General features: G+C 39.4%; 1 protein-coding gene across 7 annotated transcripts in view; it reads left to right on the forward strand.

Annotated features, from left to right (window-relative positions):
- LRCH2 (leucine rich repeats and calponin homology domain containing 2) overlaps positions 1-22,712 on the forward strand; it is a 97,235-nt gene extending 74,523 nt beyond the window's left edge. For 6 of the 7 annotated variants that reach the window (XM_037908542.2, XM_043522941.1, XM_037908543.2 and 3 more), the window contains 6 exons: positions 1,968-2,018; positions 3,558-3,615; positions 5,441-5,553; positions 6,641-6,778; positions 7,093-7,170; positions 8,516-14,344. In XM_037908542.2, the coding sequence (XP_037764470.1) occupies positions 1,968-2,018; positions 3,558-3,615; positions 5,441-5,553; positions 6,641-6,778; positions 7,093-7,170; positions 8,516-8,635 (558 nt within the window). In that variant the 3' untranslated portion in view covers positions 8,636-14,344. Of the gene's footprint in view, positions 1-1,967; positions 2,019-3,557; positions 3,616-5,440; positions 5,554-6,640; positions 6,779-7,092; positions 7,171-8,515 lie in introns of all 7 variants that reach the window. The other variant, XM_043522940.1, reaches the window with a different exon arrangement.
- Positions 22,713-26,043: the final 3,331 nt, after the last annotated feature.

Here is a 26,043-nt window from a genome sequence, read left to right on the forward strand (position 1 = left end):
CCTTGATGCTTCAACCACCCTTCCAGAAGACATGCGTCCATGCTGATGACAGGTTCTGCTCAGTAATGATCCAAAGCAGTGCAGACCAACGCATGTCCATTTCCATTATCTGAGTCAGATGCCACCAGGAGAAGGTTGATTTTCTTTTTTGGTTGTTTGGGTTGTGCAGTTTCCATATCAGAGTGTTGCTCTTTTAAGACTTCTGAAAGTATGCTCCACATCTCATCCCTCTTAGATTTGAAAGGCATTTCAGATTCTTAAACCTTCGGTCGAGTGCTGTAGCTATCTTTAGAAATCTCACATTGGTACCTTCTTTGCATTTTGTCAAATCTGCCGTGAAAGTGTTCTTAAAACAATGTACTGGGTCATCATCCAAGACTGCTAGAACATGAAATATATGGCAGAATGCAGGTAAAACAGGGCAGGAGATGTACAATTCTCCCCCATGGAGTTCAGTCACAAATTTAATTAACGCATTATTTTTTTAACGAGCGTCATCAGCATGGAAGCAAGTCCTCTGAAATGGTGGCCAAAGCATGAAGGGGCATATGAATGTTTAGCATACCTGGCACATGGATACCTTGCAATGCCGGCTACAAAAGTGCCATGCAAATGCCTGTTCTCACTTTCAGGTGGCATTGTAAATAAGAAGTGGGCAGCATTATCTCCTGTAAATGTAAACAAACTTGTTTCTCTTAGTGATTGCTTGAACAAGAAGTAGGACTGAGTGGACTTGTGGGCTCTAAAGTTTTTACACGGTTTTGTTTTCGAGTGCAGTTATGTAACCAAAAAAAAAAAAATCTACATTTGTAAGTTGCACTTTCACGATATAGAGAGTACTTGTATGAGGTGAATTGAAAAATACTGTTTTTATCATTTTTACAGTGCAAATATTTGTAATAAAAATAATATGAAGTGAGCACTGTGCACTTTGTATTGAGTTGTAATAGAAATCAATATATTTGAATATGTAGAAAAACATCCAAAATATTTAATAAATTGGTATTCTATTGTTTAACAGTGCGATTAAAATTGCGATTAATCGCCATTAATTTTTTTTATTTAATCATGTGAGTTAACTGTGATTTAATTGACGGCTCTAGCTAATACCATATTCATTCATGCTTAGCATTTGAAAGTCTGGAATATTGTAACGGTAGAGTTAATGTTATTTTTGAAATTCATTTTTTTATCCTCATTTTTTTTGTCTTGTTTTTCGTTTCTTGTTGGAAATATTTAAAGCGAAACCACTGGCAAACCATAATGTTGTCCGTTACCTGTCCATTTGCAAGGTCAGGGTGGCTGAAATATTCTTTCTTTACCTTTCTTTGTCCTTTAACAATGTGGAAACACCAAAAGCAATCCTTTGGATTATTCGCAGTTACCAGTTCAACTGCTATAGTTACTCAAGTGTGAATTAGTAGATGCATCTAAAGTTAAAATCTGGAGAAAATTTGTTCTATAGTGTAGAAAAAGCTGGATCTCAAAGAAAGATCCAGTGACAACTTGCGTTCTATTTTTGTGACCATCTTTAAAGGAAAACTGCAGTAACTAGTTCCAATCTTTTCCGAAATAACGTTTATAGATAAAGGTCTGCTCTGTGATTTAAACATTTTACAACTAAATGAAAGGACTATATTTTAAAATAACATTAGCTTGAAAATGAAATATATCAAATTGAAATGTATTTAATGAATAATAGACTTACACATTTTACCGTGTATTGAGGTGTTCAAGATAAAGATGTTTTACAACAGGAAATACCCGTTGTCAAATTATGGCTGTTGTACATGTGTATTTAGTTGATTTGCAATTTTTTTGATGTAGTCACTACCACTTTGCCTGACACTAGAGGAAGAAATGTTGCATGTGTCATGTCTTTCGTATGCATTTTCATAATTTCATATTATACCTATTCAAAATCATAATTTTCATTTTATAATTTCATCTCTTTGATTTCTTTTTAGCAAGACAGTGATAATACTAATGTGTCCCCACAGTCTCCTGTATCATCTGAGGTACAAGTTTGTGGTGTTTTTTTTTCTTTCAGTGAACATTTTCTGTGTGTGCTAATTTGTTTTCATTGTGGTTCACTGTGCAAAAACATGTGACTCTTGGACAAATCAGAAAATGTTCCTCAATAGGCTTTGCTTTGAAAGAGGAATTGAAATATTGTGCAGTTGTGAAATCATTTAAAAGCAGAAAGAGGTAGGAATCAAGGACAGATTCCTTGTTAACTTCCTTAACTTATCCTGCCTCCACTACCATCAAATCTCTCACTCCCTCTGATTTTTTTTTTTTTTTTAAACGGTTGGTGTATAAGAAAGCAGCATTTGTTTTCTGCCTCTCTTATTGTAGCTGGTGAAAATAGCTACTTTAGAAGAGAGAAATCATAGCTATCATATTGAACAGAGACAGAGTGTTAGCTACCTACATGTGTAACATTTCAGAGAGTTTTAAAAACAAGTTATGGTTTAGGACCTAGAGGAGTCAGAATTGTGAAAGGCCCCCCCTCTAGTTTAAGGGGTTTCATCCCCACAATCGTGATTCCCTTATGCATCTTTTACCTGGGCAGTGTGGTTCTCTGGCTGTTTGAAGGTTAGGAAGGAAAACGCTTTGTGGCCTGCCCATGTTGTTTCCCTGGCTGTCAGCTGCATTACAGTACTGACCCAAGAAAAAAGACACCCAATGAAGCTGAAGGTTTCCACCCACTGTCAGATGGGGATCACAAGGGTGTGGCATGAGGAAGAAGTCTGTATACAGTGGAGGGGCTGGGAGAGGATTCCAAGCACATTGGGGATCTGAAGCACATCAGGAGACTGAGGAGTTAGTTTCCGTTCGCCACCTTCTGGGATGGGAAAGGCCACTGTCCCAGCTGCTGAAAGTAATTTCTTCTTGAAAACAGATAATCCCTCCTGGGTCTATTCTCTATCTTCCCCCCCCCCCCCCCATTTGAGCTGCAAAGGGTGTCCACACCAGATCTTGGTTTGTACTGTCCCAGCAGAGGAGAGACAGCCTTGGATTAGTGGCTGTCTACCTGCAAGCTGCTCATTCTACAATAACCTACCCATGCTGTCATTTCCCATTGTTCTGTAAGTGGTTCTGGCCTTGCTTGCACACACAAGTAGCACCAAGTTAACTAGCATTGGCTTTTATAGAGATTTAGTTACATTATCCACACAAAGGCTGGGATCACACTTAGTGTTCACAGCTAGCTTATAAATGTGTCCACGCAGAGGCTTGCACTAGTTTAAGTTGATTTAAAAACAGATTTGAGTTAAACCTGTGCCACTTTTGTGCCTAGAAGAGGCTTATGTCTTTCTCTCATCTGCGGATGGTGAGTCTTCATTCGCTGCTTTCTTATTTTAATGTCTTCCCCATCATTATAGCTTTTCAACTAAGTTAAAGCAGGTTCTCATGTTCTGTAAATATGATCAAAATAAACATTGTCATCATGGAAATAAAAGTTTAGGGCGTGAAAACTTTTTTTTTTTTAAATTTTCATCAAGAATTGGAGAAAATTGCAGAAAACTTGATACATTCTCTCTCTTTAACAGGACTATGAAAGGACAGACAGTAACTCTCACGGTCCATTTGGTCTCAAACCGAGATCAGGTAAGGTGGTGGTTTCTAATACAGTATGCCACAGCACATCTTGCTTCCCACATTGGAGCTGAAGATTAGGACAGCAGAGATGTGATACTGGGACTCTTTGGAACAAATAGAAGGGGAGGGGCCACTGCATAGTACAGTGCCCACGGTTGACTTCTGGCAAGTGCACAGTTGGAAGAGGCGTGGCTAGCTGCTCTGACAAGCTCAAACTGCACTGTCCTGAAATTGCAGTTATTTGCTACATTGATTTCTAGAGCCCTGCGCAGATCAGCAAAAATGGTCCGAATATCCACAGATGCAGATATCCGGGAATATAAAGCAATATCTGCGGATTTGCAGGGCTCTATTGATTTCTCTTTTGTGTCTTTGGCCATCCTCTGGGTCGGGGGGGGGAACAATGCAGAACTGCCTTTGGCAATCAATGGTTGGGAGTTTCACAGAGGGGCAGGCTCTTGTCCATTGCAATAATATGTGGGGTTTCAGAGTTTGCCAAACATCATTAAGCTCAGCACATTGAGGCTGCCATACCCTTGCCACTTCTAGAGAGCTGCTAACTCCTCGTAAAAGATTGTTATTTAAAGCAGACCTTAATTTTCTGAAGACTAGGAAGCAAGGCTACACATTTTTAGTTAGTGCTATTTTCTGAGATTTGCATCAGTCATATGCATGTTCTATATTAACTATTTAAAGTATAGTTAAGAAATACCACCGTGGCCAAACAATGAGGAATTTCACTTGAACATGTGGGAGTTTCTGAGCTCATTAGGAAAAGCTTGCTGTACCTCTGTACAGTATGCATCAGGTCAATCTTTTGCTATCTTAACAAATTTGTTCTTGTTTAGACTAGCTTGTAAGCACTCAGTATCAAAATGCATTCTGCAGTTGGTCATTTATTGTATCTCTGTGGACAGTTCACTCTCATGTACAGTGTGTTATAAAAAGAGTTCCACCTTTTAAGAAGTTTATGCTTTGGGTATTTCAATAGACTCAGTGGTTAAGACGAGAATACACATTTTTTATGTGTAGCATGCGGTGTTGGCATTAGGAACAAGTTACATAAAATACTCACTATTGGGGATGTCTAGATTCTTTCCTCTTTCAATGTGTTTTCACAAGAATTAAACTTAAAAATGTAATAAGTTACAATATTTCTAAATATTATGAAAATTCTTCCAAGTTAAACACTGCAAAGATATTGGTATTTGCAAGTATGAGGATAATCAAATAATAAAATAGTCACCTGCAAAGGTTTTTGATAGTGGAGAGTGATAAACCAAATGCAAACTAGAATGCTTAACGTTGTCCTTTCCATTGCAGCAGTGCAGCATTATGAACGTTTGGTCAATAAGAAAATTCATACTCGTAACTTGTGGGTTCATAAACTTTCTCCCATGACCTACTTTTAAATATTTATTTTAATAATTTATGGTTTTTAAAAAATTCAGGGGAGTTCCTTCCACAACAGTTTTATGCTGGGCTACAGTAAAAAGCTGTAAGAATAGATATTTTCTAAAACCAGTATGGTATAACCTGTCAAAAACGAAAGCATAGTTGTGTACCCAGACAGATTTGCTACTTACCTAATTTCCAGGCACAAATGCAGACATTTGAAGGAAGAGCCAATGTGCTTCCCTTTAACACCTAGTGACTACATGTTGCTGCTAGCCCATTGAGCCTCACACTATTGTAGTCACTTTATAGCATTGAAACATACTTGTTCTGCTTAACATTTCAATAACTATGATCTTCTTCTTTTATCTTTACTGATGGATTTTTTTTTCCATAGTGGGGATGTTCCAAATATTGACAACTGTCTGTTTTATCACAGCTTTCAGCCGTTCCTCTCGCCAGGATTATGGGGTAGTGGACCCTGGATTTACAATGAGGAGGAAAATGGAGCATTTAAGGGAAGAAAGGGAACAAATAAGACATCTTCGCAATGTACGTGCCCATGACTTGCTGTTTAGGCTCAAACTGGTGGGGCCACACCTTTGTGTGCTTGCTTTTCTTTGCACCAACAGCATGTACTTGTTATAAAACCTGTCTACGTGGCCCAGGCAGTGCAAGGGTGATAACTGCAGTATTGTAACTCCACTTTAGGAGGTTGTATGTAACACACCTCTCCTACCAGGGTTGGAAAGGGGGTGCAGCTGGGATATCCCTACACCATGTCAATCTGGGCCATACGTTTGACCCTTGAGAGCCAAATGCTACTGTAACATGGCACAAAGAGAATGGTGCCCACCTCTTGACTAGTGAGCTGTGCGTTCTGGCATGTACCTGAAGAGTTGGCCCTGGGTTTTGAATCATCATCCCTGAATCATCAGACATGCTTTGGGGGAAGGACCTTAGCTGAAAAGAGTGTGAATAATGCCATGTTGGATCTAAATTTCAGTGTTTTGAAGAAATGTTTTCCTATATGCCTCTATTCTGAAAATCATTTTGTAAGTTACGTTCTTAATTATTTAAAAAAGGTTAACTTTTTTTATGCAGCTACTAAATAATGGTTAAATAACAAACTTAGAACAGTCAGTTCTTCTGGATGATGTGTTAGTTATATTTTTTAATTCATCCTCAGATTCCCAGCTGCACGTCATCAGAGGCTGCACACATGTAAAGGGCACATGATGTACAGAGATGTCACTTAAACACTGAATCCATATCCTATATAATACCATGATAGCAGCTCCATCTCCTGCTGTAGTAGCAATTTGCTCATGTCCAGTTAAGCTGTTTAGGAGAAGCACAGCTCCTAAGATGATTAATCTAGTGTGCTTCCTGCCCCTTTTTCCATGAAGGCTTGTAATTTGTGTGGTGAATAGCACTTCTTCCTTCCTCCAACTCTCTTGCTACACAAGCGTAGGTACTTCCATCCCTCACCACTCAATTATCACTTGTCGGATGGCTGACACCCCACCTCTGCAAAATATGTTTTCACTCCAACCATCTCTGGGTGTGTCTATGTGGGTATGACCCCCAGAGTAGAAGAAGAATAGCATGTACTATGGGCTCTTCTTCTGTTTTACAGAATCTTGAATCGAGGTTAAAAGTCATTTTGCCAGATGACATTGGAGCAGCATTGATGGATGGGGTTGTTCTTTGCCATTTAGCCAATCACATAAGGCCACGTTCTGTTGCAAGTATTCATGTACCATCACCAGCAGTGGTGAGTCAGCTCTACATCCTTTTTATTCTATCTGAAGTGAAAGCAAACTGTTGGAATTCAGCACTAGAAAACTGTGAATTATCTTCGCTGTTTTAAATGGTTATATTATCAGTTTTCATTTTATTTCAGGATGCAATAAACAAGTACTTGGTGCTACATTAAGGCTCAAGGGTTTAGCAGTCTGTTATGTACTATGTCCTTAAATTAGTTTTCTAACTTTGCTTGTTTCTAATACAACTGTTACTGAATTTGCATCATAATTATAAAGTCCTTTTATAAATGCGTAACAAAGATCTAACATCCTATCTTTACAGCCTAAACTCAGTATGGCAAAGTGCAGAAGAAATGTTGAAAACTTTCTTGATGCTTGTAAAAAATTGGGCGTGCCACAGGTATACTAATCACTTTATTGATTAATATACTTATTAATAATCACAGACAAGATATGTCAGCATTTACTTTTCTGGGTTATCTAGAAAGCCTAGTAGTTAGAGCAGTGAAATAGGAGTTGGGAGACCTGTGTTCCATTCCTGGCCCTGCAACTGGCTTGCTGGGTGACCTTGGCCAGGTCACTTCCCTGTGCCTCAGTTTCAGGGGATAACGATAGTGACCTTCTTTATGAAGTGCTTTGAGATCTACTGATGAAAAGTGCTATAGAAGAGCTCTGTGTGTGTTTATCAGAAACCCTTAGTTTAGTGGCACATTGTGGCATGAATGGCAATATCTGCCTAGAAAAGATCTTGGACTAGAATGAAAGGAATTTTGCAGATCACAAGGTGCATTGACAGAGCTACATAGAAGAAGCTTGCATGGCTCTTAACTGTACTAGCTCATCTCTAATCCTTGTTACTAGTCCCTCACTTTCATTTTACCCACGCTCCTTCTTCCACCTCCTCCATGAAGGGAAAAATTAAGGGCCAGGTTTTCTTCTGTACATTAGGGGAGAGGAAACTCCATGAGTCTGTATTTGCAGTAGCCACGTGACTGGTCTGCCAGTCCACCTCAATAGGCCAGGAAAGTGGTTTAACCCTGAAAACCATAGTTCCTTAGCTATAGCCCTGTGCTTCTGCTCCCACTCTCCATATCAGCACAACTCCTGCAGAAGTCGTGTTCCCAATGGCTCTCCTACTGGCTGTAGAGAAAAAGGGTTCATGTTGAATGTAATGCTTATAAGAGAATTCCTATGGGTTTAGGTGGGAGCCAATTCATTCTTGAGTTCTGGCAGATTGTAACCCTCCTTACAGCCAACTTGTAGTGGAGCTTCTGCAAGGACCAGGAAGGAAGAAGTCTGACACTGACCAGCACTACCCCACCCTCACTCCGTTTTGCTCCCTCTGTTTATGAAAGCAGATGGGAGTCTCTGGCCCTAAATAGTCAATAAACTAAAACTGTCAGAACCTTCTAAGAAATAGTGTTTATTTCTTCGTAGTTTAACATTTTAATGAAAGTCTTTAGTTTTTGTTTTGCTCTAATTTACTAATTTGTGTGTGATTTTTTCACACTGCAATTATCAGATCTTATGTGAGATATAATTAACTTCTGAGCACCTTGTCACACTTAAAATCTTGCTGTAGCGATAGATGCATATGCAAACTTATTGACCAGAGAAGATTTCTACATGGAGCTCTAATTAGTCATAGTGAGGTATTTGAGTGTTGAAGTCTTTTAAAAGTACACTTTTTACCCAAGCTGTGCAGAATGATTGACATATGATGCATGTACCATTTTATTTTTCAGGAAAGGCTTTGCCTGCCTCATCACATTTTGGAGGAAAGGGGTCTAGTGAAAGTTGGTCTTACAGTTCAGGCTCTGCTTGAACTACCTTCATCTAAAGCATCCCAGCTTTCCTCTGTGTAACCTGACTTTTGGAAACCAGACAACTTATCATTGATCTATTGATTTAGATTGCTGCCAAGCAGTTCAGCTTCCTGAATGGGAACATCCAAGCCATCAGAAGTAGTTTCTGCCCAGACACTTTAGACAGAGCCTTACTTTGAAGGGACACACAAAACTTTGATTTCAAACTGACTGTTACCTACATATACAGTTATACTGATGTTTTAAAACTTGGATGCACGAGAGATTTTAACAACATCAGATTCTCTGTCCAGGTAATATAAGTTCCAAGTTTCCCATTAATGTTTCATGACATTATTTTTAAAAGCTAGATTTTTTTTTTTACTACATTGAAAATGCTGTTTAGTTTTGTTTTATACAGGATAACACACACACGCACACACCAAACAAAGCCCTACTATAAAAAGTGTGTCAATCATTTGGATTAAATGTAAAGATAAAACAAAAACCAGCTACAGTATGATCGTGAAAATCTGAGTGACAGGTCACACACATTTAATCCATTTTTGTTTCATATAGCTCTATATTTGAGTTCTTTATTTCTTGCATTTCTGACTGTAATTTATATCCTTCTAACATCTCCGGTATTTAGTTGGATGTATGGTAATTACACAAAACATTATAGAGGGGAAAGGTGTATTTTCCAATCTTCTAAGTTTGTGCCAAACTATTTTTTCAGTTGTATGGTAGATTGTTTACATGTGAAGTGCCTGTGTAATTGATGACTCTTCATAGTCTTAAACGTTTTTGCAGTTTCTTTGTCTGACATAGATACAATGGGAATTTTAAAATATTTTAATAGTTTTTTGTAAGGTCAGTAATATGTGAAGATTTAAATGATGCTTCACGTTTTTGGTGTTAGGTGTTTTAAGTTGCACAGTTGATTATGTTGTCTAATGATTGGAAAATAATGTAAATACATTTTATTTATGCTATTTAATTTGATAATACCCAATCACTTCTGTTTTAATGTATTATCAGCAAAAATTGTCACTGACAGTTATTTTCCTTGTTTGGGACAAACCATGACGTCCATAGTTAAATAAGAAATATATGGACTAGTGATGCATACATAATAATCATTAAGGATGTTTTGATAAAGCCTCCAAAATCTCAGGTTTATGCTGTGACTTTCAGGATTTTGCATCATGTTGTTCCTGATTTTGCTTTAGTTTTTTACAATAACAGAAATCACCACAAGTTAGATTTTAAAAAAATTCAAGCTGGGAATCTTTATATTTTTCAGTGTTTACAGGTTTGTTGAGAGGGACTAATTTTGGAAATAACCACCTGCATCATCACACTTTTGCACCAATGCTTCTCATTTTCACCAGTGTCACCAATTATCAACAGTTAATTCTGTGCTGAGAGTATCAAACTCTTGGGAACAAATGTTTAAAAAAAAAAAAAATTAAATCCCCACAACAGAAGCTTTCTTGAACTTCTGGGTTTAAGTACTTGTTTGATTCTACACCTTTTCTGACTGATTTTTCCCATGGTGTTCTGAGAACTTTCAGAACGATGGACAGTTGACTCCCTTTCTTTCTGTCTCTTCCCCTTCCTCCCAAACAAACAAGTTTACCTTCTTAGTAAATATGTGACTCGCTCAAAAATGTTGGGCTCTGGGTATGTCACTGTTGTATTTTTAGACTGTTGCTTTAGACCAAGGGTAAAACCTTGTGTGCCAGATGGTGTAAAAAAACTAAGTTGTACTCTTGTGCCAATTGACCTAACGCTATTTCATTTCATTTTGCTAAGGAATGAGGAAGAAAATATTGCTTTATTTCTTCCTTACTCGCTTTAATTGAAGCATCAAAGCCCAGTTGAGAAGAAAATAAAAATCCCGATGGCTAAAAGATTTAGAAGATAAAATAATTTTAATGTTCTTTAACTAAACTCCATTGAAATAAAAAGAACAGGAGGACTTGTGGCACCTTAGAGACTAACAAATTTATTTGAGCATGTAGCTCACGAAAGCTTATGCTCAAATAAATTTGTTAGTCTCTAAGGTGCCACAAGTACTCCTTTTCTTTTTGCGAATACAGACTAACACGGCTGCTACTCTGAAACCTGTCATTGAAATAAAAGTAATTCATGGGCTCTTGTTAACATATGCTATTGTTTATAGAGTGCATTCTCAAATACAGCTCATTTAAAAAAAGCCATGCCCTCCTTTACAAAATCATGTAAATTAAAATATCATTTAAACAGGTGCTCATGCAGAAACTATAATTGGCTCAATATAATGTTCGGCCATTAAAATAAGTAGTTTCATTTATCTTTCTTCTGAATTATCCTTTTTTATTGTTTATCTTAATTCATATTCATAGGAGAGGTCCATTTTAAAAAAGAATGGGTCAATGTATTCTCATTTCACATAAATACAATATCGGGGGAAAAATAAATGTAGCTGAGATGACAGTGAACGAGGAAATTTAGTTCAGCAAGCAGATTGGTGTTGGTTACTTTTGCTGTATTTTAATAGCCGAAGAATTACCTGATCATTCAAAGAGAGGAAAAAATGTTCTATATTAAGAACTGTACTATCTTGCAGTTTTTTATACATACCCTCTTGACTACAAAAATAGCAATTCCTGTTTCAGTAGTGTTAACCACAGACTTGCTGGTGACAAAGACATTAAGTTACGTTTCAGACTTGTCTAACGATCATCTAAATTGGATAATGCAGGTGTTTGTTGGACTGTTTAAATACATACACCAATCCTGAATGAAACTTCAGTTTTCCTGATGGAATTAAGTTTCCTCTGTAAAGTTTTCTGAATACAGTGCAAGCCTCACTTAAGACCACTTCTAGTCGCTTAGTTTTTGTTGATCCCTTGTGGAGTATTGCAGTATGTCAAGAGAAGATTACATTCTGACTTAAAATTTTAACATTAAGAAGTCTAGCTGTCAGTGTAGTACACTAGTTTCACTTAAAAATAAATAAATAAAGTTAGCACAGTTGTCCCTAAGTAGCTTAAAATAATTTGACAGATTTATTTGGGCATAAGCTTTCGTGGGTAAAAACCCCAGTTCTTCAGATGCATGACTGTATGCATCTGAAGAAATGGGTTTTTTTTACCCACAGAAGCATCTCCTCCTGCGCAGGGATCCAGAAGGGAAAAACAGCCTGATGCTGGGTCCCAGGCTTGTACGGAGTTTTCTGCACGCTGCCACCTCCTTTCTTCAGGGCGTGCTGGGAACCGCAGCTGCCCGAACCCTCCCTCTCTCTCCAGCAGTGTATTGGAGAGACGGACTTTGCTGGCCCCTACTGGCAGCCAGCAGCTCTGCAGCGCCAATTCTGCAGGAAGAAAGGAAATTCTGCCCAGAACATTAATTCTGCACAAATTCTGCGTTGCGCAATGGTGCAGAATTGCCCCAGGAGTAGTAGCAGCTGCAGAAGAGACTGAAAAAGGAGTTAATACAGCTCCATGTTTTAAGGAATGAAAAAACAATACCTCCAATCTGAAAATGGGGGAGGCATTGGTGTCTACAGCGCATCTTTTCCCCTCACCTCAGAATTCAAAATAAACCCCACAACTGCAGCTTTGGAGGGCAAGGTTCCTTAGGTTGATATTGAATGAATTCTAGATTTCCATGCAGAAATCAGGGTTCTGATCAGGATGCAGTGTAGCTGGGCCTGGCCATTCCCTTGGGTTAGCCCAGCCCACTTGGTGGAAGTAGCAGTCCCTACCCTCCTTCCACATACAGACAAGGGGAGAGCAGCTCCTAGCTGATGGAATTAACTGTAATATTGCATGTTTAGATTGTTTCTAAATGTCTTTAATCATAAGAAGCCATCATCAATCCTTTTATTTATTATCTATTTCTAGCCACATCTGCTTACAGATCCACTAACTTCACCCTCTCATGTCCCCAGTAGCCTGTCTCCTCCTGACTTTTCCATGTGGGAAACTGCCTCTGCTCTGCACTGGGGCATCAAATGGAGTGAAGAGATCCCAGCATCCTGCACATTTGAAACACTGTGTTTCCACTTTGTGTAGGACCTTCTCTGGCTACTCAGATTGGGCCCTATTTGGTGGGGGCTTCAGAACACTCAGCATTGGCTTGACTTGAATAGGAATAGAGTTATGCCAACAGTAAGAGCTTTAGGAAATCTCACTCGTTACCTTTTGACAAGTAAACTGTCATAGGCGTTATTCACGTGCTGCTTATTGAGCATTCAATTTCAAGTTACCCCAAGATAATATAAAACTATAATATTCATTTTTATTATTATTTGTCTGAACATATCAGAATGTTTTCTTTGGCCCCATATGTTTCTTCTGTTCCCCCAAAGATTGGAAGGATATTTGGATGGCTCCAATGTATCATGTAAGAATGTTTTGTCCTTTTAAGGAATAAGATATCTCAGCTAAGACATTTCTAAATGATTATAGCATGTTTTAAGTAGTGGCATTAAAGTGCTTAGTTCGGGGTGGCTGAATGACTTCGAACTGTCTCAGAAATACACTTAATAAAGTGTCCCAATAGTTTACATATAAACAATTAAAGGCTGGACTGATTAGATCTGTGACTTTGATTGTCATGGCACACAGGAGTGCAAGTCATTGACAGACAATCAAAAAGCCTCAGCTGTGTCCAGATTTCTAAAGCCCTTCCATAACATAAGCAGGGTCCTAAATAATGTACTGTATAAAGGAACAAATTAAGAAAGGAAATAGTAATAATTTTTTAACTGTGACATGAATAGTAAGGATTCCAAGTAAAATCCTGGCTCCATTGAAGTCATTGGGAGTTTTGCTAGTGACTTCAATGGGACCAAGATTTCGCCCTCTGATCTTATGGAAACTGAAAGTCTACAGTATTTTGAAAACAAAATAAAGATCAGGAGAAGGTTTTATAAGAGTTAATGAGCCTGAGCAGAGGTTTGGGTGTGGAGGTCTCTAGCAGCGGTTTTTTAGATAATGCCACTGTAAATTTTAGGGTACTTCTAAAAGCAGTCAACGATTCACCTCTTTTCAGTTCTGTGGTAAGCCACAGAAAGCTCTAAAATATATACATTAATACATTTATATAGTAAAGTACTGTATTTTGTCATGTGCACTACTGAGAGAATGAGAGAATTCCTCAGGAGCACAACTTTTATACCACAAGAAGCTAAATAGCCTCAATTGTGGAGGTGGGGACTATCAGCAGTTGTTTCACTATAGTGAAAACTGCATTTTTCTTTTTTAAGTGTTTGGTGACTTGGAGGCAATTCTTTTCCAAAAAAAATAAAATAAAAATAAATTGGCATTAAAATCTATTGCCAGATTCAAGCCATGCGAAGATGTATTCCATAAATATTTTCAGTTTTGATCATTTTTGACAAGATGGTGATTGTCTTCACTACACCTCAGAAGTTCCACGTTTCTCACTAGTATTTCAGGAAATGATCGTTTTAAAATATATTTTCAAAACTACTGGTGTTCATTTTCACAGGCAGAGCATGTGAAAATGAAGTAAAGGATCACTTAAGCTCTGACGTTGTTTCCTTTTGATATTTTCTTAAATGCCAAAGCATAACATAGGGCTGCATTTTGTCTGGCTTTTTCAAAATAAGTCTGGATTCCAACACAGAGACAATAAAACACATATTGAAATGAAATGCATCTTTACCAAATTCCAACTTTCCCAATATGTTTTCCATAATTTGGTAAATGACAAAATGTCAAGGCTTTGCTTTCATTAAAAGGTCTGCTTTTACCACGGTACAATCTAATTAACTTTTGTCTCAGTTTAGTAGGTTCTAGTTTATATTTTCACTGGTAATTTGTACAAGATTTTTAGCACTTCTTCCTGTTAAAAATTATTCTGCACTGGTTAGACATACTACTTCTTCGAGTGATAGTACATGTGTGCACCATGCATCAGAGTCTGGAGATTTTTAGTGAGCAGTGTATGTTGGTCCACATACACAGTTTCTCTTCTCGAGTCTGCACCGAGGACGTATGAGGCAGAGCGGACTGACGCCTCTCCAATTCCTTCCACATGGCCTGAGGTGGAATCTTCTGCATCCACAGCTGCTTCCATTGTTTTTTTCAATCTGTGTGTGTGTCCCTCCCCTGATAGTTTTTAGTATTTGCACTATCTATTTACTATTTTCGAGTTGTAGTATTTAGTATAGTGTAGTTTAGTTAGTTTTTTCCCCACTTTGGAGAAATTCTCCTCCAAGGGTGAGGACTCTGCCCACAGCCCCAGGGTTTAAGAACTGTTTCCTGCCCCCCCGCTCCTTCTCAGTGAGTGACCAACATCAGTGCTGACTTTACTATCTTGGCAAGGCTCACATCCCTGCTATGTGCAGTATCTGCTACTCCTTCCCCAAATTCATGAGGGTTGAGCACTCAGACTGAGAGAGAACCTCATGGGGAAAAAACGTGAGACCCCAGTTGCATCCGGGCTGGGGACACCCCTTCTGTACACTGGTCTCTTCTGTACAAAGTCAGGAGCTGAGGCTACAACCTGCAAGGCTAAAGAATCAAAGGGTTCTTGTGAGAGTATGGGGCACTCTCACAAGCACAGGGGCGAAGATCCTCTTCAGAATCTGACCTGAAGAGATCCCTCCCCAACTCCATCCAAGTTGGGTGAGTCCTTGCAAACAGATCCTAAGGATTTAGGCCCAAGTAAACCTCTTCTACAGGAGAATGTGGCACGCAAGAGTACAGATCCGTTGATACTGATCTTGGTGCCGACATAGAAACCAAAAGACAGGCATCCACCACCTTCAGCATCCAGATCATACTCTGCACCAACACAGTTTCAGAAAAATCCGATGTCCACTGTAACCAGGGAAGTGTCTGATCCAGTGGCCCTGACCACCAAAACACCCTACACTATGTGGCGGTCTGAGACCTATGTCTCCCCAGGGGATATTTTCACTCTTGTGTCCTCAGTCCCCTCCCCTCTTACGTCCAGACTTATTTAGAGAGAGCGTCGTACCATCTTGAGGGCATAGAGTTAATCTCCTTTCTCATATACGAACCTGAGTACCCATCCATCGGTATCAACGGTTCCAATGGTTAATCAGGAACCAAACTAGACATCAGATTGGTCAGGGGCTACATTTGAACATCTACATCTACAAAGGGAGGCAAGTATGGACAGAATTTCCAGGAAATCAGGGTTCAGTCCTCTGTCAAAGTATGACTTTCCAAGGGACTGATGGTTCCTAATGCCATGGTGTCCACCCCCCCCCCCCCGCCCAACCAGTTGTCCTCTCTCAGTGGCATTACTGGGGCCCTAAGAGACTCTCTTACTCTTGGCACCCTGATCCACGAATGAACCTTATCTATGCTCTCCTACCCAACACCAAACAGCTCCATTGGAGTGTGAGGGGGAGAAAGTTGAGCCAGATCTGACTCTTCCAGTGGTTCTGGTGGCATCTCACATCATCCTACCTAGATTAAGCAGTCGCCCCAATTGCTGATGATCATAGGCAATATCAGGAGCTCTCACAAAAAGTGTTGTCTTAATGCCAGGTGCAGCTCAAGCAGGTTCAGGAGTCTCAGCACAGCTGTTGAATATCTTGCAACCCTCAGGTCCAAGTCAAGAGGCCTCCCAGTCAACAGTCATTATGGATCCAGCCAGCGTAGTGTGGTACGCTCCTGCCTCATGCACTCCCACCCCCAAAAAAGGCTGAAAAGCACTACTTCATTCCACTTAAAGAAGCAGGTTTTGTTCTCACATTCAGCACCCAACTTCAGCAGCCACTGAGATCCGGGCTGCAGCACCCCAAGATGACACATTTGGACGAGGGTGCAAAATGCCTCAATCTCCTAGGGAGAGGGAGAAGTTTTCTCTTCAACAAGCCTTCAATTTCAAGTTGCTGACAACCTGGCCCTCTTAGCAAAATATGATTTCACCAATTAAGACGAGTATTTTGACTTCAAGGACAAACTCCCTCAGCAGGATAGAGCCCAATTCCAGAACCTAATTGATGAGGGTGAACTTTGTGGCCAAAACATTTCTTCAGGATGCAGTAGATGCTGCTGATATTGCTTCCAAAAAATGGCTACTTCAGTTATGAGGAGAGAATCCTGGTTACAGTCCTCACGTTTTCTTTGGGAGGTGCAAAGTACCATTGAAGATCTGCACTTTGATGAAGTTAACTTATTTAATTAAAAGACTGAGTCTCTTCCCTGTGTTGAGGACTTGAGAACAACACTGCTCTCTGGACATCAATACCCTTGTCCCACAGGAAGCACCACAAACAAGTGTACAGGCCAAGATGGCCCCCTCACGAACCACCACAAGAGCAACCAAGGGTATAGAGACCAAGGTGCACAGCTTCCTGAGGATCTACCACAGCTGATTCCAACCTCCTGCCCAAGAGTTTCTTTTGACAAGACATGCAACATCTGCATTGCTGTGTTGATGCCTCATTATTCTGACCCTGCCCCCAAGTATTTGATGGCCACTTTATTCATTGCATCCCCAATTGGAGGGCAATAACAGACAAGTGGGTGCTAGAAATTATTCACTCAGGCTATACAATTGAGTTTACCTCCTACCCACAAACCTGCTTCTCAGCCCTTGAGCTCATGAGGCAATCCTACATGAGGCAAATCTTCTCCAGCAAGGAGCCATAGAACGAGTGCCACCTCATCATCAAGGGAAGGGATTCTATTGCCCAGTTTTCTTAGTTCCCAAAAAGGACAGAGAATAGAGACTAGTTCTTGACCTACACGAACTAAATGTCTTCATCTGAAAATTAAAATTCAGCATGGTCACGTTGGCATCAATAATCCCCTGTCAGGAAGAGGGCAAAATGGTTCACAGATCTTGACATGAAAGATGCTTGCTTTTCACTTAGGCATTCACCCGTACCTCATAAAGTTTCTCAGGTTCTTTCTTGGGCAAGATCTTTATCAAGTCAGAGTCCTTCTGTTCACATTAGATACAGGGTAATGGTGGCCCAGATAGGATAGGAGGTTAGGAAGGAAGTTACGTAAAGTACAGATTGGAGCTAGTGAGGAACAGTAAAACATTAGAATCCCATTTAAATATAATACATGAAAGCAAACAACTGAATGTTGACAAATGTTGTAAGTGCTGATATAAAAATGCTAGGAGTCTGAATAGCAGCATGGGTGAACTAAATTGCCTGGCATTAAATGAGGATATTGATGTAGTAGGCGTCCAAGAAACTTGGTGAGATGAGGATAATCAATGGGATACAAAAATAACAGGATATAAAATGATTAAGTGTGTGTGAAAGAGCTCTTGGAGTACATGTGGATAGTTCTTGAAAACATCTGTTCAATGTGCAGTGCCAGCCAAAAAGCTAACAAAGTTTGAAACCATTAGGAAAGGGACAGATAAGACAGAAAATATCATAATGTTACTTTATAAATCCATTATATGCCTACTCCTGGAATACTGATGCCATTCTGGTCACTCAGTCTAAAAAAAAGATACATTAGCATTGGAAAAGGTGCAGAGAAGGACAACAAAAATAATTAGGGGTATGGAACAGCATCCATCTGAGGAGAGATTTTAAAAGACTGGGACTGATCAGCTTAAAAAAAGAGATAACTAAATGAGGGTGTGATGGAGGTCTGTAAAATCAGGACGGGTGTGGAGAAAGTGAATAGGGAAGTGTTATTTACCCCTTCACATAACACAAGAACCAGGGGTCACATGATGAAATTAATAGGCAGCAGGTTTAAAACAAAAGGAAGTACTTCACACAATGCACAGTAAACCTGTGGAACTTGTTGCCAGAGAATGTTGTGAAGGTCAAGAGTATCTAGTTCTTTTTTGAGCCCATGTTCATGGAGGATAGGTCCATCAATGGCTATTAGCCAGGATGATCAGGGATGCAGCCCCATGCTCTGGGTGTTCTTAAAGCTCCAGCTGCCAGAAGCTGGGATGGGATGGATTACTCAAAATTCCCCTGTTCTGTTTATTTTCTCTAAAGTATCTGGCACTGGCCACTCTCAGACAGCATGTTGAGCTACATGGCCCGTATGGCCACACTTACGTTCAAGGCAAATTCTCTGTATACCACTTTTCATAAAGAGACCTCTCTGCCTCTACCTGGAATTCATCCCTAAAATAATTTGAGTTTCACATAAAACAAACCATTAACTTATTGGCATTTTTTTCCCCAAAACCTCAATGCTTCTGATGAGGAGAGTAGGCTTCACTCTCCAGATGTCTGACAGGCACTGGTGTTCTATGTGGAGAGAATGAAAGCAAATAGGAAACCACTGAGACTATTTAGCGCCTTAGCAGAGCCATCAACGACTCAAGCATTCTCTATGCACAGACTCTCTAAAAGGATCTCGAGCTGAATCTTTGCTACTAGCTAACATGTTTATCTCTCACATCCTGAAGGGGTGAGAGCCTGCTCCACTGGAGCCAAGACCACCTCTGTAGCAGCTCTGAGATGTGATCTACTCGATGCAAGCAGGGCGGCTGCCTGGAGTGCTCGCAGTGCCTTCAGACGTTCTGCATTGGTCCGTACCTGTGTTGCAGATATAGCTGTGGGAATGGCAGTACTACAGACATGCATACAGTCTTCATCCTTGCTCCCACCTCCTGTTTGACTACTGCTTACTGATTTCCCATGTGTGGAGTACACCTAGGAACGATCACTCAAAGAAGAAATGGAGGTAGGTTACCTGTTACTGGAGGTTCTTTGAGATGTATGGTCCCTAGCTGTATTTCACTACCCACTCTCCATCCCCTCTTTGGTGGCTGATGACTGGATTCATGGTAAGAGAACCAACTGGAGAGGCATCATCCTGCACTGCCTTCATACCCTCCGTTCAGAGCATGAGGAGAGCAACTGTGCACATGCGGATCAACGGACATTGCTTACTAAAAATCTCTGGACTTGTACATGGTGCATATGCTTACCCTTGTATGAAACAGAGATAGGGACCACGCATCTCGAAGAACTTCTAGTTACAGTTAAGCAACCTCCCTTTACCATTTTCTGCACCAGCTTAGACCAAGGGGGGGGGCATCCTTTCTTTAAATGAGCATTTTGAAACACTGGTCTGTCATGTCCAGCAATTTCCAGCTGAAAATGAAATGCCTGATGTTTTAAAAAGTCACATGAAAATAAAGGAACACCACTCTGATCTGAAATTGTAAAGGAAAATTCTACTGGTCCATATACAAGAGGATATGTGCAATTTTTGTGTGGTATAGAATTTCCAGCGGGGTGTATGCTGGCTGTATCCCAGACCAGATTATTCAGAAGACAGGTTAGCCTGGTGAAGTGAATGCGGGGAAGAAAGATGGTTTGGAATTACAGTATAGTTTTAGGGGGGAAAGGATCACCTCCTAATTCTGGACCCACATCTCTCTGTACAGGCTATAGTAGGTATAGAATTGACTTCCTCAGTTTCCCTAAGGCTAAGGACTCTGTTCCTCTATCCTAGTCCTGCAGGAAGGTCCTGACTCTCTCACTTTAGGTCTATCAAGAGTCCCTTCCAGTTGCCCCTTCCCCTCCCCGTGTGCCCGTGCTTGTGGGATGATGGAGAGTAGCATCTGCTGGCCTCCTCTTCATCTCACTGACTGACAGCTCCATTTCAGAGCTCAGAAACAAGGTGGGAGGCATTCAGGTCACAAAAAGTCCTTTAAATGTATTCCCTTTCTGACAGTCCTCAAGGAAAGAACGCTCCCTTCCCATCCTTCTGTGCACATCCACTCTCCCTAGAGCACTGGGCAGTGGATAGAACCAGTGCCTTCTCTAAGATCATTTCTGCAAACACAATTGCTGTATACAGATAAGGGGGCTAGGGTTTTGTGGCTGTGAAAACCCAAATCCTCTTTTGTGGAGCATCTGAAGGGGCAGTACCCTCTCTGCCTAGAGAGCAGAATATCTTAGTCAAGAAAGACCAGAATAATTATTTGGGGAAAGTGAGGCATGAGTGGGCATTTTCCAATAATTTTCACTCAAAAAATACTGGTACATTGGACTCCTGAAAGGAATGCTTGTTAGGGGAGTGTGCAGTGCTTCAAACTAGAAGAAATTTCCCTGGAGTTAAGATTGCTTCTTGACTCTAGTTTGTGAGCTACTATACAATAGTTGTAACCGTATGAAAAGAAATAGTATTAACACTCTTGGCTATTACATGTGCAACACACAGTGAAGCATAATATACACACAGTGCGTTTATAGAGGTCTCTACAAACCTGTGGGCAAAATGTGTATATAAATGCACAGGTTTGTTTTTTTTAAAAGCACAATAAGTTTTATGTGCAATTATTTTGGTGATAGAAATGTGAAAAGAAAACATTACACTTTTATTTCTAACATGAAAATTGTTTTCTCTACATTGGCCCTGTGGTTAAAATAGAGAAGCTTCCTTCTCAGTTTAATCTCTGACAATGGTTTTAATTTTTACTTCATAGACTAGAGCTTTGTATTGACTGATTTTAAAAGATATTGTCTATAGGGCAAAAAGAAAAGGAGTACTTGTGGCACCTTAGAGACTAACCAATTTATTTGAGCATGAGCTTTCGTGAGCTACAGCTCACTTCATCGGCGAAAGCTCATGCTCAAATAAATTGGTTAGTCTCTAAGGTGCCACAAGTACTCCTTTTCTTTTTGCGAATACAGACTAACACGGCTGTTACTCTGAAACCTGTCTATAGGGCGTTTCTGTTAAGTCTTAAATTGTAGTTTTATACTACGCTGTGTTTCACTCTCATTTTCTTTATTTCTTATAATTTTTTTAAAACATGCTTTAGTTTATAAAGCCACCTAAAGATAATTTTTAAGGCTGGTAGGAGAAAACAGTAACAACCATGATGGCATCACTCTGAATGATATTCTAATTGCTTTTAAAGTAAATTAATGTTTTTTTAAACAAGGGTTCTTTAAGTATAACTTCCTTCTGTTCCATGCATCAGAATGCCAGTCCTTGAAAAGTTTTACAAAACATCTCCCTCACTTTTCTAACAAGTCTTAAAATAGAGGAATTGATTAATTCGAATACAAATTAAATCCCAATGGGTGAAATTCTAGCCCCATTGAAATCAATGAGAAAACTCTCCTTGACTTCAGGGAAACTAGGCTTTCCCCTGTGTGTTTATAACTGAGCTACATAGCAACCCATTTAAAACAATCTGTTGGTGCTTAAAGCAAAGTTAAGGCTTTCCCCCCAGTGGAAGTGTAGTGCCATCATAAAGCCAGACAGATCAAATATGTGGAGGGAACCACAAAAGTGTGGGGTTTTTTTGTTTTTTTCTTTTAAATCAGTAAAATCTGCCCAGAGTGGCAGCGCTTACTTTGGGCCTGACCATGTTGCTGCGCACATGGAATTAACACTGAGCAATGGGAGTTCTGTTGGTAGAGCACATACAGGATCAACCCTTTATTTGTAAGTATTAGTACAGTTTTGTTTACTGAACCCATGTACTGTAGTAAGCATTGATAGGGCATTGCCACAAGAGTGGGAATTTCCAAGTTGCCACTGTTCTGTGTTGCATCTACAGTATATGCATATGTTTGTCCTGTTTGTGTAGTAATTACACAAACATTGTAAAGGGATTGTTTGGTGAATAATGTGGGATTAATGTGAATTAACTTTTAACTATTGTGTAATCTGTAGAACCAAGAAAATGTGATTGCTTAAAAACCATGTTAAATTATCACTTGGTCAGTATTCATATATTTTGTTTTTTGAACCTTTTTCGTGATTATAAAACTCAGAAAACACAATGTAACCAAATCAGCAACATGTAATGTACGCAAAATTTACAAAGTAACTCTGAGACAGATATCTGGAAAGTGATCATATAAGTAGCAGCAAATGCTTAAATTGTGGAGTTATAATACAACTATTTGATACTGCCTTTTAATTCGTTCTGCATTTCATGTTCTGTAAACCCTTTTCCTCAGTTTTAAGTTCACCTGTGTGTACAATACTGGATCTTACGTCTTTTTTTCAGGACTTCCATTATTGCTGGAGCTTCCAACATGTACATGTTTCTTTGAAAAACAATCCTACTGTTATTTTTTGTAAATAGTTTTGTATTGAATTTGCATGGATAAAACCCACATGTCGAAAACCAGTGTACATATTCTATGTATAAAATACAGACTGTTTCATAATTTCCATGTCAAGTTATTCATTTTAATCTTTTATATCTTATGGTATATAACTTATCAAATTCTGATTTACCTATTGTTTAGTTATAGCCTCTTTTAAAGGCCAGTACTCATGTTTAAGAGGCAACAATGAAGACTTTTTGCATCACAGGTTTTGTTCTCTTAACAATTAACATACTTTTTTTCTGCCGCAATACTTTGTGTATAGAAAGACCTTCTTATGGGTAGGAGAGTTTACGTGATGTCTTGTTTGACCAACAGTGCATAACCTGTGAAGACAAAGAGATGCTCACTTCTAGTGAGGACTTTTTGTTGTGGAATCGTTCCTAATTTATATTACGTAAGACCAACAAATGTCCTGTAGGTTGTATATTTGAGGACCAGCTCATCTATGTGTTTTCTGGATCCTTCTAACGTTTAGTTGCTCTGATAGTAAAACATAATCTAAGATACAAGACTTCAGTGCTGATGGCACACTCTCCTCTGTTGCCTGTTTTTAGCTTTTAGTTTATTTTTTTTTTAACTGAGATTTCCTTGGCCATAGCTTTCCTGAACACTAAAAGCATGAAAGCTTCCCTTTTGCATAGGGGTTGTTTTGTTTTTGGTTTGTTTGGCTTTTGGGGGGGGGGGGGGGGGGGAGGAGGAGTTCATTATGTAAGATTTGGTATCTTGCAGCAGAGCCTAGTCTTCCATTCTGCTATTATGAAGCCCAATTTGCGAAATTATGAAGTAGAAATTGAGAAAAAGCATGACAAAGAAAGTGGATCAAATCCCTTGGAGAAAGCTTGTAAGCAGGTATTAAAAGAATTCTTTTGTAGCAAAAATTCAAGGTTTTAAGGTTTAAACATAAAATGTTCTTTGGTTAAGTCTGATACTCAGTTTCCACACAGTCACGGAGACAGGTCAGTACTGTATAAAGGAGATTTAATAATCTAAAAATCTGCAATCTCCAGGTGGAGGTGTTTCTAGAGAAACTGAGCATCCGGGGGCTCTCGAGAGAGAGGTGTGAGGAGAGGGTTAATTTATTAGGCCAAGGGGACCCTATTATTCTTGCTTTTAGGGTACCACCTGCTGGCTACATAGCTCAGACCAGGGCAGTGCGTACTGCTTTTCTATTCACCACCTCTGTTAAAGGCAGTACAAAAGGCAGACACTCTTGGCAGTACTGTTGATGAAGAGGACTTTATAGCACTGCGTGTGTTTTCTAGAGAATATTGCAACAATACCTTTTCCCTCTTAGCTGGTAATGTAGCCATCATTTATGCAAACATCGTTTGTGTACTTATGCAACCTTTCTTTTCACATCTCACTAGCCTGGGCAGTGACACAGGAATCTTTGTTGTCATGTGGTTCTTGTGCAATACCTGTCTGTTTTTCTTTCCTGTGGACTATTCGTGACTCATTCTGTGTACAATTCCTTCATCACACATCCTTGACTATTGCAAAGAAGAGCTTAACTTTCCATTTGTGTTTTGAAGTCTCCGGTGCTTCTCAAGGTGGTCTTTTAACCAGTCATGCAACACACGTTCTCATTCACATAAAGTCTGGTTTTCTAAATCTTCTTTCAGTGGTCACATGACAAGCAGCTGATGTCTCTCAGCTTCCAACCATCGTGCTGTGATTGTTCGATTGAGATTCTCTATTCTGACCTTGGCATTTGAAAAATTTCCCCCTCTAATTGTGTGCGGGGCAAGAGTTTGTGGAAGCTGCAGAAAGAGGATTTTTGTGCACAGTTGGCAATAATGAACACACTACAGTCCCTATTTAAACCGCAACATTCCAGTACCTTTTGCTTGTGGAATCACCATAAAATGTAAAAAACAAAACAAAAAACCAACCTTCAACATATCATGTTTGTGAGACTATATTAAATTGAGATATCGATCAAGGTATTATAATTTGCTACACATTTAGCATTACAGATAGCTATTAAAAAGTTTGAAGTGATTTCTGTATATCTTAGAGTTCTTTTTTAAAAAAGGTTGCTTGCTATTTCAGCATGTCAAAGCTATTCCCAAAACGCATATGTAATAATTTGTTTGCTTTATTTCCAAATGAGGGCTCTGTCAGGATGGAAATCTCATAGTAATAAATGTTCTGATCTGACAGCTAAGGAGAAAATTGATTTATATCCTAATTTACAAAGTCATTTCAACACATTTGCCTTTGTAACTGAACAATAAACATCTCTGTAGGGGAGCACAACGATAACTTGTAGGTAATAACTAGTACAGTGTAAAAAGAATTAGAAAACATTAATTATCTGTGAACTTCAGAACTACGTTTTAAGATTTAAATGTGTATCATTATAACCTCATTTGTATTTTAATAGGAAAATGTTACAATTACCAGCCTGTATGTAGTAATTCCTTAACCTTTTCAACTGATATTTTAAAATGTGATGAATTTATAAAATGATTTGAATATTTGTATTTTTCAACTGCTCAGTAAACATCTGTCCTTCCAGGATTTTAACATTGGGTTTATTATAAAATGGTTATCTCTTTAGTATAACAAAAATGACATGTATTTGTACACACATAAAATGGAATATATGTTAGTGTCCCATAAAGGTTTTATCAGCACGAGGTTGGGATGTTGTTATTATTCATGGAGTGGACATAACTTTTTATGGCCCCTTTTAACTCTCCAGCAATCAGAATATAGCCCTGTAAAGAAATAATTTTTCTACTAGTCATTTAAGAGATGAAAATATCCAATTTCATAATCAAGGTAAGTTCCCTTGAGATAATGCAGAGGCCCCCACATCACTGCTTCGCCCGGTACAATACACCAAGGAAACCATAGGAATTACTTGGAGTTTGAATGCATCAAGATGCTGAAGCGGGTTTTGCTTAGCTCTGTTTTTGTAATATATCTATTTGTATATTCCTTTAATTTCCAGTTACTTCTAAGATCCATTCACAAGCAGTGCTCCCAGCCTGTACTACTCATATGGCATGAGACTCTAGGCTCCATGGGTCTTCTCCTCTGCTTCACACAACCTGTCTGGGCCTGCTGAATGCTCAGGCTGACCTGAGAAGCTGGCCACAGGAGCAGAGATGACTCCTCATTTGCATCTCCAGCAGCCAAGGTGTCACTGCCATCTTGTCGTGCCCGCTCCATGCTAGCCAGCCGAACAGCTCAGCAGAGTGCCGTTGCTGACTTTAGCAGCCCATTACCACTGCAGCCACTTCCTGAGAGAGCTTCTTGTGGTGGTGGTGTGAGAGAGATGAGAATGGGTCACTCTACTGGCTAGACACCCTTCCCTCCCCCTCCCTCCCCCCCGCCGCACACATAGGAGATGCCCCTCCCCAACACAATTAGAAAAAAT

Source organism: Chelonia mydas, chromosome 9, assembly GCF_015237465.2.
Source record: "Chelonia mydas isolate rCheMyd1 chromosome 9, rCheMyd1.pri.v2, whole genome shotgun sequence".
NCBI lineage: Eukaryota > Metazoa > Chordata > Testudines > Cheloniidae > Chelonia > Chelonia mydas.